This window comes from Oryctolagus cuniculus, chromosome 11, assembly GCF_964237555.1.
Source record: "Oryctolagus cuniculus chromosome 11, mOryCun1.1, whole genome shotgun sequence".
NCBI lineage: Eukaryota > Metazoa > Chordata > Mammalia > Lagomorpha > Leporidae > Oryctolagus > Oryctolagus cuniculus.
In genome coordinates this window covers 58,928,111-58,947,487 of record NC_091442.1, presented here as the reverse complement: position 1 = coordinate 58,947,487, position 19,377 = coordinate 58,928,111, and the positions used below count along the sequence as shown (strand labels likewise).

The 19,377-nt window shown below is 56.6% G+C and overlaps 1 protein-coding gene and 1 long non-coding RNA gene across 5 annotated transcripts in view; one reads left to right on the top strand and one right to left on the bottom strand.

Moving 5' to 3' along the window:
- Positions 1–14,299, top strand: part of LOC138844361 (uncharacterized) — a 28,666-nt gene extending 14,367 nt beyond the window's left edge. For 2 of the 4 annotated variants that reach the window (XR_011380094.1, XR_011380096.1), the window contains exon 4: positions 14,045–14,299. This is a non-coding gene — a long non-coding RNA (uncharacterized lncRNA). Of the gene's footprint in view, positions 1–10,245; positions 10,485–14,044 lie in introns of those variants that run through there. The other 2 variants (XR_011380093.1, XR_011380095.1) reach the window with 1 other exon arrangement.
- ESYT1 (extended synaptotagmin 1) lies at positions 22–17,376 on the bottom strand. Its single transcript, XM_051832783.2, has 31 exons — positions 16,906–17,376; positions 15,704–15,745; positions 15,394–15,528; positions 15,247–15,320; positions 15,037–15,109; positions 14,791–14,880; positions 14,599–14,654; positions 13,832–13,955; positions 13,578–13,754; positions 13,383–13,465; positions 13,122–13,170; positions 12,927–13,013; positions 12,736–12,828; positions 12,433–12,504; positions 12,213–12,299; positions 9,804–9,953; positions 9,325–9,480; positions 9,054–9,230; positions 8,828–8,910; positions 8,686–8,734; positions 8,505–8,594; positions 8,289–8,384; positions 7,962–8,033; positions 7,789–7,875; positions 3,359–3,499; positions 3,110–3,264; positions 2,923–3,021; positions 2,716–2,847; positions 2,534–2,639; positions 2,269–2,318; positions 22–822 (listed from the first exon to the last, which is right to left on the bottom strand). Exons 1-31 carry the CDS (start codon positions 17,254–17,256, stop codon positions 783–785), a joined length of 3,276 nt encoding a protein of 1,091 aa, XP_051688743.1. The 5' UTR covers positions 17,257–17,376; the 3' UTR covers positions 22–782.
- Between the last annotated feature and the right edge of the window lie 2,001 nt (positions 17,377–19,377).

The following is a 19,377-nucleotide window of genomic DNA, read 5'->3' as shown; positions in this document are numbered from 1 at the left end:
AGGAAAAAGGGCCACAGCTGGTTTGAGTATCATGTTTTTAATATATAGGATACAGTGGATTGGCAGAATTGGTGCAAAACTAAGAATATCAGACTCCATTCTGGTCAGTGAGCTTACAGCCTAGGCACTTGGACAAGAAACAGCCCTGCTGTCTGAGTTCAAGACTCCCGCACTCAGCATCAGCGCCTGGGGCTCCAAGACTACTCCCTACTAGGAGGCTTGAGCAGACTTGTGGTGTCCCCAGCAGCAATCAGGGGATGCCCCAGCCATCCTTTCAGGCCAGGTTTGAGGAAACAGGGAACAGAACTGGACAGTGGGGCCCAGGTTGCTGGACAGTAGTCCGAGGGGCTCACGGCTTGAGTTCACACCTTTATTCTCTCTGCCTGCTCGTGGTAGGGAGGAAGGTGACCATCCAGCTAAAGAAAAAACTTTCCAAAAAGCTGTATTTGGCATAAGCTAATACCACTGCTAGTGCTGCCAGTGGCCAGGCACAGGTACAGAGGCCCTGAGGAGTTGGGAGAAGGGGGAACAGTGCAGGCAGAGCAGGAAATCCCGGCTCAGACCCCTGACCCAAGCCCAGAAGGATAAAGGCGGTGCACTAAAGGGTAACATGGTCCTTCTCTTTGGTCAGGCAAAGGCCCTTTTATGGGCCTGGGAGGCAAAGGGCCACAGGGCACAGGCTCAGCCCTTGGGCCCCTAGCGTTAGGCTCATCACATTGAGGCGGTGATGCAAGGAGAGGCAAGGCGAGAAAACAGCAAATCATAGTCCTCCTTAGGGGTCTCTAGGAGCTGCCCTTGTCCTTGTCATCTGTCAGATCATACCTGTGGAGACAAGGAGAGAGGGTTCAAGTAGAAAGATAATTCCTAAGGCAAACACTGCTGAGAGTCAAGATACTGCTTGGGATGCCCACATCCCATATTGAAGTGCCTGTGTTTAAGACTTGACTCTGGCCGGCGCCGTGGCTCACTTGGCTAATCCTCCGCCTGCGGCACTGGCACCCTGGGTTCTAGTCCCGGTTGCTCCTCTTCCAGGCCAGCTCTCTGCTGTGGCCCGGGAGAGCAGTGGAGGATGGCCCAAGTGCTTGGGCCCTGCACCCCATGGGAGACCAGGAGGAAGCGTCTGGGTCCTGGCTTCGGATTGGCACAGCGCACCGGCCATAGCATCCATTTGGGGGGGAGGGGTGAACCAACGGAAGGAAGACCTTTCTCTGTCACTATGTCAAAAAAAGAAAAGAAAACCACCACAAAACTTGACTCCACTCTTGATTCCAGCGTCTTGCTAAAGTATACCCTGGGAGGCAGTGGACTGCTGAAATACTTGGGTCCCCGCCTCTCTTGTGGGCTACTGGTTTGAGCTTGGCCCCAGCCTTAGTTGTTGCAGGCATTTGGAGGGTGAACCAGTGAATAGTAGTGGATAGGGGCTCTCTGTGTCTGATTCTCTACTTTTTTTTTTTTTTTTTTTTTTTTTGCCAGGCAGAGTGGACAGTGAGAGAGAGAGACAGAGAGAAAGGTCTTCCTTTTGCCGTTGGTTCACCCTCCAATGGCCGCCACAGCCGGCGCGCTGCGGCCGGCGCACCACGCTGATCCGATGGCAGGAGCCAGGTGCTTCTCCTGGTCTCCCATGGGGTGCAGGGCCCAAGCACCTGGGCCATCCTCCACTGCACTCCCGGGCCACAGCAGAGAGCTGGCCTGGAAGAGGGGCAACCGGGACAGAATCCGGCGCCCCGACCGGGACTAGAACCCGGTGTGCCGGCGCCGCAAGGCGGAGGATTAGCCTGTTGAGCCATGGCGCTGGCTTCTACCTTTTTTTAAGATTGAGTTATTTACTTGAAAGGCAGAGTTAGAGGCAGAGAGGTCTTCCATCTGCTGGTTCCCTCCCCATATGGTCTCAATGGCTGGAATTGGGCTGATCCGAAGCCAGGAGATTCTTCCAGGTCTCCCACGGGGTACAGGGGCCCAAGGACTTGGACCATTTTCTGCTGCTTTCCCAGGCCATAGCAGAGAGCTGTATCAGAAGAGCAGCAGCTGGAACTTGAAGTGGCACCCATATGGGATGCCTGCGCCACAGGCAGAGGCTTAGCCCACTATGCCGCAGCACTAGCCCGACACTCTACCTTTCAAACAAAAGTTGAAAATAAGGATGACTCTTGGGTCCTCTTATAAATGAAATGCCACCCAGGGGTTTCTCTGCTTCATGTCAGACAGTTAACTTCCTGTGAGTTCGCTTCCTTCTGCCTCATGGGCCACACCCCTCCCCCAGACACTTACCAATGGGCCGCACCCTGGGAAAGGTCCATGTCGGCTAGATCCAGCTGTACCTGTGTTAGAGGGAGGTGGGGCAAGGTGTTAGGACATGGTCTTGGAGATATCAGCCTAACACCATACAATGCTGGGTTCAAACCATTGCCAAGGTGTTGGGGTCACCTTTAGAGGATCACTGGCATGGGCTGGGGGGTGAGGGGAGTTCCTCCTCCACAAGGACTGCAGCTTGGGACTCTTACCAAGGCTGCCCTGCCCACCTCTGCCCTCGTACCTTCCCCAGCAGCTCACGCTCTCTCGACATGAAGGAGGAATTTGACTTCACAGAGACATCCAGCTTTCGCCTGAGGGCCTCGTCCAGGGGCAGTTCCCACTCAAACCTAGGAAAGGCCTAGGCATCAGGGGCCCAGGGCCTTGCAAGCCCTCCCCCACCCCACAGGGACACGGCTGCCTCACCGCTCACTGAATTCTGGGTTCAGGGTCCTCTTCTTCTGGGATGTCTTCCTCTTGGTGCCACGGTTTTTGTCCGGCAGCAGCGACAGTGACACATAGGGGTCAGGCAGGTCCCGGGCATTCTGCCGTAGGGCTCTGCACCAGGAGGGTGGGGGTGAGAAGGCCATGCAAGGAAGGGACGGAGCAGCAGAGGGGAGGGCGGGACCTTACCGGCAGCTGTGCACCAGGCTGACCAGCTTGCGCTCCTCGTTGTGGTACCACACAGTCAGCTTCACCTGGCCCAGTGGCCCCACTGGGGCCTCGACAGGACTGCGCAAACAGACACACGAGTCTGGGAAGAGGTAGAGCTACGGAGCCCGCATCCCAGCCCCACCCCATCTTCTGTCCCAGCCTCTACCTGTCTCCATGTGTCAGGCGCTGCCGCAGCTCTGGAGCAGAGGAAGTGACGAGAGGGGGTCCCCCCCAGAGCTCGGGTTCTTCGCTCAGAGACGAGGAGCTGTGGCTGTAGCTGTGGCTGTGAGCTTCCACTCCAGAGTGCTGGGACACCAGGACCTGGGGGTAACAGAGCAGTGAGCCTGACAGCGCTCCAGGATCCCCGGCTGCGTGGATTCGGCCTGGGTCTCCCTGCTGCCATCCAGGCACTCACCCCGAGCTGTGCTCTCAGCAGCACCTGCCCCTGCCCGTTGGTGAGCCCGAACCAGCGGTCCATGCAGAGCCGGTCAGCCCCAAGGAGCTCCGAGAGGGCCAGGGATAATGAGCCCAGCACGCCAGTCCCTTCACCACGAACCTATGGGCAGGAGGATTGTGATCACGAGGTAAAGGCATCAGTAAATTATTTAATGTGGGGGCCGGTGGTATGGCATAAAGGGTTAAGCTGCTGCCTGCAACTCTGGCATCACGTGTGGGTTCTAGTTCGAATGTGAACTGTTCTGCTTCCAATCCAGCTCTTTGGTAATGCACCTGGGAAAGCAGCAGAGGATGGCCCAAATGATTGGGCCCTTGCACCCACTTGGGAGACCCAGATGAAGCTCCTGGCTCCGCCCCTGCCCAGCCCTGGCCATTATAGCCATTTGCAGATGAAGAGCAGATGCAGAGAGAGGGAGCTACAGAGAGATCCTCTAACTCTACCTTTCAAATTTTTAAAAATCTTTGAAAAAATTATTTAATCCTGGTGTTCAACATCCAAATGCTTGGACTCTTGTGTGGTTTTAATGAGAAATTTCCCTTCATGAAGGGGTACTTCCTTTTTTTTTTTTTTTTTTTTTTTAAAGATTACTTATTTGAAAGGCAGAGGGACAGAGAGAGAATGAACTCTCCATCTACTGATTCATTCCCCAAATGGCCACTATAGCCAGGTCTGACCATGCTGAAGCCAGGATCCAGGAACTCCATTCCAGTCTCCCACGTGCATAGCAGGTTCCCAAACACTTGGGCCATCTTCCACTGCCTTGCCATGCACATTAGCAGGGAGATGGATCTGAAGTGGAGCAGCTGGGACTCAAACCAGTGCCCATATCGGATGCTGGCGTCACAGGTGGTAGCTTAACCTGCTGTACCACAACACCGGCCCCTGGTTTGCCAGCTTAGCGCCTAGTGATCCCCGCCTGTGAAGGATGAGGACTTTCTCTGTCTCTGCTAGTGTCAAAAGTCATAGCATTTGAAGTTATTTTATATTTATCTATTTGAGTTACAAAGAGAGGGAGAGAGATCTTCCATCCACTGGTTCATTACCCAAATGTCCATAAAAGCCAGGGCTGGGCTAGGCCAAAGCCAGGAGTCCCTTCCATGCCTTCCATGTGGGTACAGGGGCCCAAATACTTGAGCCATCCTCCACTGCTTTCCCAGGTGCATTAGCAGGGAGCTAGATCAGAAGTGGAGCAGGGTCTGGCACTGTGGTGCAGTGGGTTAAAGCCCCGGCATCCCATATTGGCGCTGGTTCAAGTCCTGGCTGCTCCCCTTTAGCTCCAGCTCTAAGAAGGCAGTAGAAGATGGCCCAAGTTTTTGGGCCCCTGTACCCTCGTGGGAGACCCGAGGAAGCTCCTGGCTCATGCCTTCGGATCGGTGCAGCTCCAGCCATTGTGGCCATCTGGGGAGCGAACCAGTGTATGGATCGGTGCAGCTCCAGCCATTGTGGCCATCTGGGGAGCGAACCAGTGTATGGAAGACTTCTCTGCCTCTTCTTTGTAACTCTGCCTTTGAAATAAATAATTTTTTTTTTTTTTTTTTTTTTTTTTTTTTTTTGGACAGGCAGAGTGGGCAATGAGAGAGAGAGAGAGAGAGAGAGAGAAAGGTCTTCCTTTGCCGTTGGTTCACCCTCCAATGGCCGCTGTGGCTGGTGCACTGCACTGATCTGAAGCCAGGAGCCAGGTGCCTCCTGGTCTCCCATGCAGGTGCAGGGCCCAAGCACTTGGGCCATCCTCCACTGCACTCCCGGGCCACAGCAGAGAGCTGGCCTGGAAGAGGGGCAACCGGGACAGAATCTGGCGCCCCAACTAGGACTAGAACCTGGTGTGCCAGCACCGCAGGCGGAGGATTAGCCTATTGAGCCGTGGCGCCAGCCCAAATAAATAAATCTTTAAGAAAAAAAAAAGTGGAGCAGCTGGGACTCAAAGTGGCTTAACCTCCTATGCCACAACATCGGCACCCTATTAATTTCTATTTTAATTCATGTAAATTCTCTGCTTATTCTGTCTGCTTTAAAAAATATTTCTTGGGGTCGACGTTTAGCCTTGCAGTTAAGATGCTGCGTCCCACATCAGAGTACCTGGGTTTGAAGCCCAGGTCTAGCTCCTGCTCCAGCTCCCTGCTGATGGCTCAAGTGATTGGGTCTCTGCCACCCATATAAGGAACCTGGATTGTATTCCAGACCCCCAGCTTCAGCCCAAGCTGCTGGGGGTAATTGAGCGCTTTCTTTGTCTCTGCCTCTTTAACCTTTTGATACTCCACTCCATAGGAGGGGGAAGTAAGCACTCTTATCCCACTGTCCCCCAGCCTCTCCTTTCACACACTGCCTGTTCACTTTTGGTTCACCCTTCAACCCACTGAAATCTAGTTTCTGTTCCATTCAGGACACTGATGTTACTCCAATAACCAGTAACTTCCTAGTTTCTAAAGTCAACGAAGTTTTCAGTCATTGAATTTTGCCTCTTAGCAGCATTTGGCCACTTCCTTTTGTGAAACCCTCCCTGTTGATGTCTATCGCGCTCTTTCGTGCCACTCTGGCTACATTTCAGACCCCTTGCAGGGCTCTTTTTCCTCCATCAGCCATTGATCTACCTTCTGGGTGTCCCCCTTGGCTGTCTCTGAGAGCTCAAATTTTACAGTTTCCACTCTGCACTCCCTTGCTGACAGGTGGCACCCTTATCCATTGAGGCACCTGGTGACAAAAGCCCAGGGGTTACTATGGAGGCTGCTGCTCACCCCAGGCCAGAATCACCACTAGATCCCAGGTCTTGGTCATATCTTACTTTTACTACCCTAATAGTCTTTTAAGGGATGGGTATTGTGGTGCAGCAGGTTAAGCTGCTAATTGGTGTGCAGGCATTTGATCCAGCTCCCTGCAAATGCACCTGGGAAGGCAACAAATGCTGGCCCAAGTACTTGGGACTCTGCCACCCATGTGGGAGACCTGTATGGAGTTCTTGGTACTCCTGGCTTCAGCTTGGGTCAGTCCTGGCTGTTGCAGACATTGGGGGTGGGGGGTAGAGAGAGTGAACCAGCAGATGACAGATCTCTTGCTCACTGTCTCTCCCTCTATCACTCTGCCTTTGAAATAAACAAATATTTAAAAAAAAAAAAAGGTCTCAGCCGGCGCCGCAGCTCACTAGACTAATCCTCCACCTTGCGGCGCTGGCACACCAGGTTCTAGTCCTGGTCGGGGCGCCGGATTCTGTCCCGGTTGCCCCTCTTCCAGGCCAGCTCTCTGCTGTGGCCCGGGAGTGCAGTGGAGGATGGCCCAAGTGCTTGGGCCCTGCACCCCATGGGAGACCAGGAGAAGCACCTGGCTCCTGCCTTCGGCTCAGCGATGTGTGCCAGCCGCGGTGGCCATTGGAGGGTGAACCAACGGCAAAGGAAGACCTTTCTCTCTATCCACTCTGCCTGTCACAAAAAAAAAAAAAAAAAAAAAGGCTCTTGCTCTCTATGACTCTTAACTCTGCCTTTCAAGTAAGTAAATCTTTTTTTTTTAAAGTCTTAACTGCCCTGTCTGTCTCCAGTGATGCCCTTCTGCTGGCTCTTCTGTCCCTGCTATCAGCATGAGCTTCCTGAACTGGAAATCTGGACACGGTTACCCTTCAGTCCTCCAAAGGTATCCCTGTGCCTTTAAGATAAAATCCAAATTCGTAGGGCCCAGCACTGTGACGTAGCGGGTAGAGCCACCATCTGCAGCGCTGGCATCCCATATGGGTGCCGGTTTTAGTCCTGGCTGCTCCACTTCCGTCCAGCTCTCTGCTATGCCCTGGGAAAGCAGAAGATGGCCCAAGTCCTTGGTCCCCTGCACCCGTATGGGAGACCCCAAAGAAGCTCCTGGCTTCATATCGGTGCAGTTCAGGCCATTGTTGCCATTTAGGGAATGAACCAGCAGATGGAACACATCTCTCTATCACTGTCTGTAACTCTACCTCTCAAATAAATAAATAAATAAAAATCCAAACAAACAAACAAGCAAAAAACATGGAGGAACCAGCACCCAAATTGGAACTCAGATTTAGAATGTGAGTATCACAAGCAGTGGCTTTAACCCACTGCACCACCACACTAGTCCATTCTGTTCCTAGACTGAAGTTTTTCTGTCCTTCTCTTCTTGGTCAGAGCCTACTGGCTTTAAAGTCCAGAGAGCACCCAAGGATGCCTTTCTTACTACTTCCAGGTTTCTAAGGTCTGTTAGACCCTTTCCTTTGCTGCCACAGTGCCTTTCACTGTATCTGTCGTTCTGAGAGTGATCTCTGGTTACCTTCCTCCCAAAACACAGTGTGAGCTCCCTAGAGCTGAGTGCCGGTCTTCTCTCCCGATGCCCCGTGTCTGGTTCAGGGCCTTGCCCACGGCAGGGATAGAGGACGTACTTGGAAAGGGGGGTACCTGCAACTCCAGGCTCTCGGCATGTGGCTTCTTGATGAGGAAGGAGGCAGTCTCGTCCCAAACAGGAGCTGCAGTCTGGGCCACGGTCTGGTGGGAAGGGGTTAGGATCAGCGGTGGGTACTCTCCCCCTTCTTCCCTAGCCTTCCCACTCGCCCTGCAGCATCCCCTGCTACCTTGGTTTTATGAGAAACGTCTCCCACAGTGAGGGTAGCATAAGGGCTGGGAGGCTTCGTCCCTTTTCGGAGCTGGGAAAGGAACATGGTGTTAGTCGTCAAACTTGGACCTTGCTAGGCGGATCTCCCTTCACAAATGGCCACGGCCCCATCATCACTGGATAGCCACTCCTCTTGTGGCCTTGGACAGACAATTCTTCCCACACCAGCTCCACCTCCACCTCAGAAAGAGAGGGGCTGTGTACTATTCCAAACCCACCAGGAGCTCCCAAACCCAAGGGAGGTAGAAGAAGGGCCAGGGAGATGTGGGCCTGGGGAAGATCTCACCGGCAGGTCCTCCGCCCGCTCCAGGTACACAGACAGCAGGGCTGCTGCCAGCTCGCCGCTCTTCTGAGTCTGTATCAAGCTGTTCACCTGCAACACCTGGGCAGGACACGGCGGGAGGCTGGGGAGTGGGGCCTGGTGTGTGCCTCGAGCTGAGTGAGGAGCTCACCCTGGCCCACTTCGGCTCCCTCTCTTCCTCCCTCCAGTCTCCTTCCTCACCTCCTCCAACTCAGCAGCAGTGGGGCGGGGGGTGAGACGCTCCAGGCGCAAGTGCAGGCGGCCGGACGGGACGTCCTCCAGGGTCAGCCACTGTGGAAGTGGGCAGGTGAAGGTTCGGGGTGTGGGACAGGGGAGCTAGGAGCAAGAGGCCTGGATGGACATCAGAGGAATAGCTGCTCACCTCGTCAAGGAAGCCAGTGTTGAGGACTGTGGTGAGACTCACTTTACACCTGCAGAGGAAAATCAGTTACAACAGAACCAAACGTTTCTCTCCCCAAGGCCAGCGGCCTCCATGGCCTCCGCAGGCCTGCCCGTCTTCTCACCTGCCCAGGAAGTCATCCTTGTCCAAGTCCTTGTCAAAGACCTCAACGTCTAGCTCTTGGCCTGGAATCGATGTGACAATCACCTAGTGGGAGGAAAAGGGGCATCTTGCCTTCTCTCCCAGTGACCAGACCCCCAGTTCATGGAACCCCACAGGTGTTTGGACCACTTGTGAAACTGGGGGAAAATGGGCCGACCTGAGAGGAGTGCCAGCCCCTGAATTCAGACCTCAAAAACTTCATTCCAGCGGGGATTGAGATCTTCCCGAACGACACGGCTCCGGAAGCTTCGGCCCGCCAGCTTTAGTTTGACGTAGGGATCAGACTTGCCCTTCACCAGTCCTCCCAAGAAACGGTCTTTGGGGATCAGGTCCTGGGCCTCCAACACGTGGATCCGAAGCACATTCTGTGAAAGGGACAGATGGGGCACCAGATGGTGGTCAGAGGGAGAGAGAGACCTCAGGACCATGAACCAGGCCCGGTCCATTCCAGATACTCACCTCCGTCCCAAAGTGACTGTCGGGAGTAGTGTGGCAGGGCCGAGTGGGGGTGTCCACACTGCTGCCTGTCTGGGGGCTCTCACTGTCTGCATCCTGAGAGCCAGGAGCGCCAGGCCCAGCGGGGAAGCAGATTTGTGATGAATCCAAGTATAAGATCTGGGAAGGGTAGTGCGGTCTTGGAATCAAAGGAATGCAGCTAGCCACTAGCAGGCAGGGCGGGCGGGGCTGGGAGCAGAGCAGAGGCTCTGACAGGGAAGCCAGGCCCTTGCCTTGGCCAGACTCTCGAAGGTTCCCTCACACCCGCCCTGACTCACTCACATTCCTTCCTGCAGTCAGACGAGTGAACACTGTCGCATGTCTGTTAGGTGCTTCTACACACACTAGCTCATTTCACCTTGGAGGGCTGTCCCTCCTTCCAGTTAATCCCAAGGAACCCAAGGGGCCTTTCCCCCACCCTCACTGTATCTGCATTTCCATACCCTCATGACCAGTTTCATGTAGATCCTGGAGTTCAGGCCAGAGCCACTGAGCTGGAACCACTGGTCCAGCGTGAGTTCAGGGGCAGTCAGTAGGCGAGCCAGAGGCAGGGTCAGTGCCCCTAAAGTCAGGGCCCTGGAGTCATCCTTGACCTATAGGCACAGGAGGAAAGAGAGGCATGGTGGGGAAGTGGTAACCTGGCTCCTGCTCCGTCCCTCTCCATCACACAGGTGCTCTACTTGCTCTGGTCTGTTGACAGTCCTCTGCCCACTCCATGGTCCCCTCCACCTTCTCTCATTCTGTTCCCATACTTGAAAAGTTTGTCTCTTCCTACTTAAAGCCTACTTATGGGGCTGGTGCTGCGGTGTAGTGGGTAAAGCCACCACCTACAGTGCCAGTATCCCATATGGGTGCCGGGTTGAATCCTGGCTGCTCCATTTCCAGTTCAGCTCCCTGCTAATGTACCTGGGAAGGCAGCGGAAGATGGCCTTAGTCCTTGTTGCCCTGCATCCATGTGGAAGACCCAGAAGAAGCTCCAGGCTCCAGGCACCTGGCTTCGGATCAGCTCAGCTCCAACTAACCATTGTGGCCATTTGGGGAGTGAACCAGCAGATGGAAGACCTTACTCTCTCTTTCTGCCTCTCTGACTTCCAAATAAATAAATTAAAAAAAAAAAAAAAAAAGCCTACTTATTCCTGGGGCTGGTATTGTGGTCCACTGGGTTATGCTTTCTGCTTGCAGTATCAGTATATCAAGTGCCAGTTCAAGCCCCAGCTATTCCACTCTAATCCAGCTTAGTGGATGTGGCCCTATGGGTTTGGGCCCCTATAGCTCAAGTGGGAGACCCAAATGGGTTCCAGGCTCCTGGCTTCAGCCTGGCCCAGCCTTGTGGCAGGCATCTGGGGAGTGAACCAGTGGATGGAAGATCTTTCTCCCTGATGTTCTGCCTTTCAAATAGATAATTAAATAAATCCTTTAAAAATAGCTCAATCTAAAAAAAAGTCCTATTTACCCTTCTAGGCCCAGTTACAATCTGACTTCTTTTACCAAATCCACTTCTCCAGCCTGTGCACCTTCTGTGCTGTACTAGTTACCTGACTCGCACTGATCAAGATGTAACTGTTCGATGATGATTTTTAACAATTTTTAAATGTTTTATTCTCCACATGAGAGAGAGGGAGAGGTAGCAAACCCCATCCCCTGCTCCTCTTCCCAAATGCCAGCAATGGCCCACAGCTGGAGCTGAAGCCGGGAGTCGGGACTGAAGCCAAGGTAGGAGGAATCCAATTAGAGGAGCCACCACCGCTGCCTCCCAGGGTCTGCATTAGCAGAGAGCTGGAGTCAGGAGCCAGAGAAGGGACGCAGGCATCTCACCCAGCATCCTTAACTGCTAGGCTAAACATTCTGTCCCTGGTGTTTATTTTCTTATTGTTTATTTAATTGTATTTGCCAGGGTGTGCACTGGCAGGCAGCTGAAATTGTCAGCAGAGGCAGATGGGGAGGGCACGTTACTGTTGGGGCTGCCTGCATCCGTGCCCGAGTGCCTGCTGCCCACGGATGCACCTGAGAAGGCGGCAGATGGTGCCCTGTGTGGGAGAACAGGATGGGGTCCTTGGCTTCTAGCTTGGCCTAACCTAACTGGCTGTGTGGGCATCTGGGGAGTGGACCAGCAGATGGAAAATTCTCTCCCTCCTATCATTCTGACCTTTAGATAAATAAATCATAGAAGAATTTTTGAAAAAAGGAAAGCAGAGCCAGGACTTGAACCCAGGCACCCCAATAGGGGATGCAGGTTTCCCCAAGCAGTGTCTTAACTGCTGCACCAAACACCCACCCCTCCCCCATGGCTTTGATGCGTGCATCCTGTCTACAGAGTTGGCCAGCACAAGCTCTGTGAAGACGGACACTGCTCCATGCTTTTGCTATACCGTAGTTACTGACTTGAAAGGCGGAATGAGAGAGATTGAGACAGAGATCGACCTTCCATCTACTGATTCACTCCCCAGATGGCCATAACAGCCGGGTCTGAGCCAGGCTGAAGCCAGGATTCTACAGAGTTCCATCCAGGTCTCCCATGAGGGTGGCTGGGGCCCAAGCACTTGGGCCATCCTCCATTGCCCTTCCAGGCACATTAGCAGGGAGCTGGATCTGAAGCGGAGCAGTCAGGACTGCAACTAGTGCTCACATGGATGCCGGCACGGCGGGCTGCGGCTCAGCTCGCTGCTGCCGCACCAGCCCTAGCTGCCCGGGACCTTTAAACACTGAGTCTTAGGAGGCAACGTTTACACACCATAAAAACACTCATTTTAAGTAGATAATTACCAATTAAAAAAGCGATCCTAGAGACAGGTGGGGACAGGGGGAGAGTGGAGCAAGTGGGAACCGTAAGGAGATAGACTGAGAAGAGGAACCTGCACGTCGAGCTCCTGGCTCCGAGGGTCTTGCAGGAAGAACCGGAAGGCTTCCTCCCACACGGGGCAGTTGGTGTTGTAGACAGCCTGGGGACGGACAAGGGACCTGGCGGTGGGTCGGATGCAGGGCACTCCACAGCGCCCTCCCCCCTTTCTCCAGAAAAGCCTGCACTTTCAGGCACAAGTGCCAGGAGCAGCCCCTGCCCAGCAAGGGCCCTACCTTACTCTCCTGGGTCACGTCCTGAATCGCCAGCTGTACCATTGGGTTGGGTTCCTTGTTCCCCTTCTTCAGCTGTGGGGTGGAGTTGAGCACTTTATCTTGGGAGTCCCAGAGAAGCAGGCTGAGAGCTCACTGCAGCCTTTGCCCTGCGGTGGCTCTGATCCCCTCCTGGCAGCCCGGGGTCACACGGCGCCGCCTCTGGCATCCTCAGCGCGGGAGGGCTGGGAATCCTGCAGCTGAGGCTCTGTCTGAATTCACACACACACACACACACACACACACACACAGAGTAGCCCAACTCACAGGAAGATCCTGGGCACGGTCCAGGTAGACAACCAGGATGGCAGCTGATGGGGGCTCTGGCCGAGAGGAGACCCCTCGATTCCACTGCAGAACCTGGGGGAAGATGGTCCTGGTAGTCAGACCCTGGTGCCCAAGTCCCTACACGTCCAGCTGCTTCTCCCCGGCCAGCTTCCTGCTGCCGCGTGGCTCACCTGCTCCAGCTTTTCTGCATCTGACAAAAGGGACAGCCATTCTAGCCTCAGGTGAACTTGGCCTTGGCCCCCTTGTAGAGGGAACCACTGAAGAGAGAAGTAGAAGAAAGTGAGCTGCAGCAGAGATCAGATAAGGACCCAACCACTTCCCTCCTGGGTGAGCCCACCCCTCACTTTCCTCAGCTGCCAACTTACGTCATCCAGCACTCCCGCCTGCAGCACCTTCCCTACATCCAGCCTCATTCTGGGGAGGAGAGAGAAGGGGCATGTTGGTCGGTGGCACCCCACCCCCACGAGGCGGGCAGAGCTCAGACCCCCTTCTCCCGACACTCGGGAGATATTACGTGTCGGTGCACTCGTGGCAGAGGTGTGGGGTGGGGAAGAACAGGACGCCCGGGGCATGGCAGGGACGACCTCCAAGGCCCCCATACAATCCTGATCTAGGCAGAGCCTCACCTGCCCAGGAAGTCGTCCTTGTCGGGGTCCTTGTCAAACACTTCCACCTCAATCTCCTGCCCAGGGACCTCGTGCACGATCACCTGGAGAGCAGAGTGGGAGGAGCTCTGGCTGTAGCTCGGTGGCCCAGCACTCCGCCCACCACTGCCAGGCCTCCCCGGGGCAGGCAGCCCCGCTCCCCTTCAGCCCTCCCACCTCATACGTCTCTCTCCACTGGGGGTTGAGGTCCTCGTCGATGACACGACTGCAGAATGTCTGGGTGCCCACGCGCACGAGTGCATAGGGGTCCGACTTGCCCTCAATCAGGCCCTTCACATATTTGTCCTTGGAACTCAGCCCTCGAGCAGCCAGCAGGTGAATCCGAATTATGCCCTGGGGTGTGGAATTGGAGGGTGAGAAACCCAGCTCGGGGTTCCCACAGACGGGTCTCAGATGGAGAGAGGCCATACCCTGGGCAGAGGGGAGCGCAGCTGGGCCACATCTTGGAGGTCAGGCACGAGCGGCACCAGTAATCGGTTGGGCAACACAAGGAAGGCAGCGATGGAGTCCATGATCATGGTGTCAGAGAGTGAGCTGCATGGGGGTGGGGAAAAGGAGTCGGCTTCCCACGGCCAAGAGACCTCGGTTCTCAGGAAGCCCTTTCCCAAATTCTCTTTTGCAAGGCCAGTGCTGTGGGTTCCAGGCCCGGCTGCCGGACTTCCGATCCAGCTCCCTGCTAATGCACAAGGGAAAGCAGCGGAGGGGCCCAAGTGCACCGACGTGGGAGACCTGGATGAAGCTTCTGGCTCTGGCCTGGCCCAGTCCTGGCTGTTGCAGCCATCTGGGGAGTAAACCAGCAGATGGAAGATCTCTATCTCTTCCCCTCTCTCTGTAACTGACTTTCAAATAAATAAAATAAATCTTAAAAAAAAAAAAAAGCCCTTTTGCTACTTTTTGCTTCAGTTTCTCATCTATGCCCTGTGGCTTCTTCCTTGCCGGCCCCAGCTCTTCACATCAGCTGAGCTGTGTTCAGCCCTCTATCCCCTACCAAAATACACACGCCCTCTGCAGGAGAACCCCACCCCGCCACACAGTACAGAATGCTGCGGGGGCATCGGCCTCATCTCCCCAATAGTCATGGCTTCCGAGGGCACAGGTGGCGTCCTTCCTTGCTGAGTGCTCCTCACGCCCTCATCTGGGGCTGGAATACTTAGCAGGTGCGGGAAGTCCTTGGTACCTGAGTCCCGGGATATCCAGCAGGTTTGTCATCCCTGTCCAGTTGATGTCTAGGGTCTGGAAGGGAAGGGACGGGGTCAGGACAGACCCTGTGGGCCCAGGTGCGTCCATCCAGCAGTTAGGCCCTCAGCTTGCCTGCTGTCCCCTGCTCATTCCCCTCTCCCATCCTCAGTCCCTCCGCGTGTCCCCTTACCGGGCGTCGGATAAAGAACATGGACACAGCGCCCACGATAGGCACGTCCCCCATGAGTGGCTCAAGGATGACCCGCAGGACACCGTGCAGCTGGGACAAGAAGGGAAGACTGAGGGCCCCTCCAGGAAAGGACCCCTCCGTCCTCCCAGACTTCCCCAGCCGGGCTCTTCCCGCCCCCACCTCCCCACCTCCCAGGAAACCTAGGACAAAGACTCGGGTTATGCAGGCCCCACACAGCTGTCCCACCTGCATGCCCTTGACCCCTGCTTTGCAGAAATACTTCTTCACTTCCACATCGATCTGCACATCCCCCACGTAGCTGGGGGGCGGGAGGAAGAGAATGACAGGGTCAGTGCCTGGCTGGCGGGGGTGGGGGGTTGGTGATAGGGAGAGGGGAGTCGTCGGGGTGACCCGGACCCGCTGCGGGGTGGCAGGAGGGGTGGCGAGCAGGGCTACCTGACGTTCAAGTCCAGCAAGATCTGGTCCTTTCTCTGGCTGGGGTGGACCTTCACGCCAATGACGCGCAGTGGCTGCAAGGGAGGAGTGCCTCAGCCCCCTGGGGTCGCCCCCTCCCCCGGCCCGGGCCTGCCTCCCACACCGAACCTTTTCTCCCAGCTCCACTCTGGTGAACGTGAACGTCTGCAGGTGGGGGTTGGAGCCCCGAACAGCGGGGGCCACGGTCTCAGCCAGGAGCTTCTCCATGTACTGGCCCAGGAAGGGCCAGACCTGGGCCGTGATCTGGAAGGGAAGGGAGGCGGTCTTCCCCCTGGAGGAGGCTGGGTCCCCTCGGACGCCTCTGCCCCCAGGGCACGGGGCACTAGGCTGGAGCTGGAACTGAGGTGTGCGTGGCCCAGCAAGAGGCATGAACCCCCATTCTCCCTTCATGCAGGGGAAGACTTGGGACGGCCCTCACCTTATTTAGCCATTCCGCCTTTTCCACGTCTGGGAAGCTGACCTGAAGGTGAGGAAGGCAGAGACAGGGATAAGCATCACCCCCTGCCTGGGGTTCCCCCGGGGGATCCCAGAGGAAGCACCAGGGGGCACGGGGCTTCCTCCCAGGGCACGGAGGTCTAATGCGGGGAGCTGACATGGCACAGGCCACACAAAGTTGCTTTGTGGATGGCTCGGGGGAGTTCAGTGACAGCTGCTGGGGCCGAGGAGGGGGAGGGGGGAGGGGCGCATTCTTTCTAGAGGGGCAGGTCGCGGCGGCGGGCGGGCGGGAGTCCTGCTTCCTTTCTGCGGCCTCTCCTCCTCCCTCGGATTGGACCCAGTTCTGTAGCAAGGCGAAGGTGAAGAGGGAGGCAAACCCTTGCTCGAGGAGCCGCCGGAGGAGAGGTTTAGGCCCTGGCCGTGTTTTCTTCTCCTCTTTCTTCTCTCTCTCGTCTCCCCGGGTGACTCAGGACACCTGTGCCTTGTATTTGGGGCGAGGGGCAGCAGCTTCCACGGGGAGGGGCGGGAGGAGGGCCGCAGCGGGCCTGGGATCGTGTCTCCCCCCCCAGACTGGCACCTCTGCAGGGAGGGGCAGGGAGGGGTCGCGTAGCGGGTCCCGCTTCGGAAACCCAAGAGGCGGCGTCGGGCCCGCCGCAGGAGACCGTGCGCAGAACTAAGGGTCCCGGTCCGGAAAAGGGTGGGGCCGGCAGGGGCGGGGCTGCGGGCAGCCGGAGCTGCAGCGACCCCGCCCGCACCCCGCCGCTGGTGGCCGGAGGGCCAGTGCCGGTGCTGGGGCGCAGCTTAGCAACGCCCCGGGGCTAGTGCCCGGGGAGGAGAGCGGGAAAAGGGAAAACCGTATGGCCTTCAATAGCAGGAAAAAAAGTCTGGAGGCGGCTGGGACGAGAGACGAGAGAGGGAACCCCCTGAGCGGCAACGGGGCCGGGATGCCCAGGAGCAGCCCCCGAGCCCCGTTCCAGACGTCTCGGCCAGGAGGGATAACGGGGTCCCCCCTGGCTACCCCTGCTGCTGCGCAAGGGGAGAGGGCGCAGGACCCGACCTGGGGGCGCGGCCAGGTTGGGGAGAACGGGTGGTCGGTCCCGAGGGGTCGCATGGTGAGGGTCCCCAGCACCTGGGGGGGGGGGCAGGAGCGGGCGGTGCTGCCGCGAGGACAGGGTGGTCGCTCACCCAGGCAGGCAGCTCTCGATGGCTCAGGTAAAGCGTTTTTGCCGTGAGCCGCTCCTCGTCGTCCAGCAGCTGCCTCGCCGCCCGAAGGCTCCGTTTCTTCTCGTCGCGGACCCGGCGCCAGCCCAGGTAGAGGGCGAGGCCGAAGAGCACGAACCCCACGCTGAGTCCCGCCGCCCCGGCCAGGTACACCGGCACCAGCACCAACAGCCGCCGCCCGAAGGAAGTCAGCACGGCCAGCACCTCACCCGCCGCGCCCGGGCCCCCAGAGCCCGGGTCCGGGGGCTCCGAGGGCGGCTCCCGGGCTCCGGGGCCGGGGCCGGGGCTCGAACCCTCTACAGGAGAGCGCTCCATGGTGCCACTTCGGCGAGGACCCGCCCGACCCGGACCACCAGCTGGGGCTGGACTAGCGGAGCCGCCTGCTCCCCCTGCAAACCGTGACCCCCGGGCTGGGGGAGGGGCCTCAGGCCACGCCCCCTCCCCCCGACGGTTGGGGTTGGTCCGCGCCGCAGAGACCGAGGCGGGGTGAAGAGGCTGAGCCCCGCCCCTTTTCTGCGGGGAAAGCCAGGGCTTCTGGGCGGCGGGACCTCCTGATTGGACGAGCCTGCCAAGGCCGGCGGTCAGAGATGGCGGGAAAAGCAGCAGAGGGGCTAACGGACAGATTTTGATTGGTCACCAAGGGGAGGAGGCGTGTCATACCAATTCGAGGCGGGACCCAGTGCCCCCCACGTGGGATTGGAGTGCCCTGGTATGACGTCATGCAGAGCCGCACCGCCGATTAACTCGGTTTTAAAGCGAGCTGGGATTTGTGAAGTTGAGGGGTTGGTTGTGGAAAACCGGGGTTCCCTTCCGCTCGTGCAGACGGTTTGGCAGGACTTGTCTCGCATGCTCTGAGCACGTTCTTTGCCTTTCTGGTTTTGCCTGGCCGCCCTTACAAAAGGAAAGGAGATGAGCGTATTGGGAGTGGAGGTGTTGGGCGACCGCCCTGGAGTGCGCAGTGTGAGGGCTGAGCTGAGAAAACGGGAGACCCAGAGAACGAACGAGAGGACCTGGCCTTCGGGGGCGAAAAGTCAAAGAAGCGAAGGGGCGACTAGGCAGTGAGGCTTGCTGTTTGGAGATCTTGAAGCGTTAATCACCTCCGTCATGGGGGATCCATTGCACCTAAATTAGCTCCAGAGGAGCGAGGACTCAGCTGCCGCAGGGTTAGTCCATTTTCCGAGAATGTCCTGACCCTGAGGGACTTCTACGCCATTCCAATAAGAAGTCAAGCGTCCTGAGACCATTCGGGTTCTTATTTGTTTGGACCAGAGGCAAGGGCTGGAACACAATCATGTGTAGAACTAATGCATTTCCACACGGGACTGTACGGGTTCAGGAGGGGGAAGGGCAAGGTACACTGATAATGGCTTTGGAGGCAGACTGCTGTCCAGAGACCCAGCAACTGGATTAAGTGGAGGTTGAAGAGGGGACAGCTGGTCATAAAGTGATCAGCTTTAATGCAGTGTACTTGTGTGCATCTTATTGTTGTTCCGTGGGATGCAGCAGGCGAGCTGGGGCTGTTCCTGGGAAAGACTAGGTCTGCAGCTGATACTTTTTATCTGGCTCTGCAGGGCATAATTTTATCCGGCTGTGTTTCATCAAAGCTACTTTGCCCAGCCTCCCTCCCTCAAGTTTTCTCGGTTCGATTTCTCCACACCCCCGGGGCTGGCGGGACCTGACTGCTTCGGTTTCCAGAGCTGTAGTTTCTATCTTCCTCCCTTACCCTCCATATTCCCAGAAGTGACAAAGAGCCTGGTGGAGCTACGAGTAATCTGTTCACCAACCAGCGAGGCAGAACGGAACCTGAAACTCACTAAGTACTGGAGCAAGGAGGGTCCCTGAGGCAGGTGGATGACAGAGTGACCCATGGAGGCCCCTTTTCAAACTTCTCCTCTTCCTCATCTCCTCCCCTCCCCTCCCCACCCCGCCCCGCCCCACCTCAAGATCATCAGCACCTCCTATTTAAGACGCTATACCAGGGCCAGAAACTCATCCTGAGAGACGCTTTTGTCTCAGCCAGGGCCCAGAAGCTAGCGGACCAGCAGCTGCAATGCAGTTACCGACGTCAGTAAACAGGGTGGGGCCCGTCCATTGACAATCTTGCTGCCCAGGTGCCACCTGCTGGCGATAAGCAGTAAGTGGGCACAGGCAGACATGGCCGTTAGAGGAAGTGGGGCCTCACAGGGCGGGGCCTAGGGGAAGCAGAGGACCTAGACTTCCAGGGTTGGCAACCCGGGTTTATGTCAACGCTAATTACCTCCTAGGTGAAGCCGAGTCTGATGATGTATTCTGGCCTCAGCTCATTAGGAAACTTGTGTTAGTCTTTCAAAGTTAGTAACAATTGGTGGTCCCACTGTTGAATGCCTCTATCTTTAGAACTTTCTCTCTGGAACCAGACTGCCTGAAGAGATTCCTGGCCCCATTCCTAACTGGTTG

What these genes read in the sequence shown, in the direction of transcription:
- ESYT1 (XM_051832783.2), bottom strand. Translation starts at nt 17,256, where the DNA reads ATGGAGCGCTCTCCTGTAGAGGGTTCGAGCCCCGGCCCCGGCCCCGGA. An exon ending in ATGCAGAAAAGCTGGAGCAG is followed by an intron (nt 12,829 to 12,926) that starts GTGAGCCACGCG and finishes ATCTTCCCCCAG; the next exon opens with GTTCTGCAGTGGAATCGAGG. An exon ending in ACGTTTCTCATAAAACCAAG is followed by an intron (nt 7,876 to 7,961) that starts GTAGCAGGGGAT and finishes CCTTCCCACCAG; the next exon opens with ACCGTGGCCCAGACTGCAGC.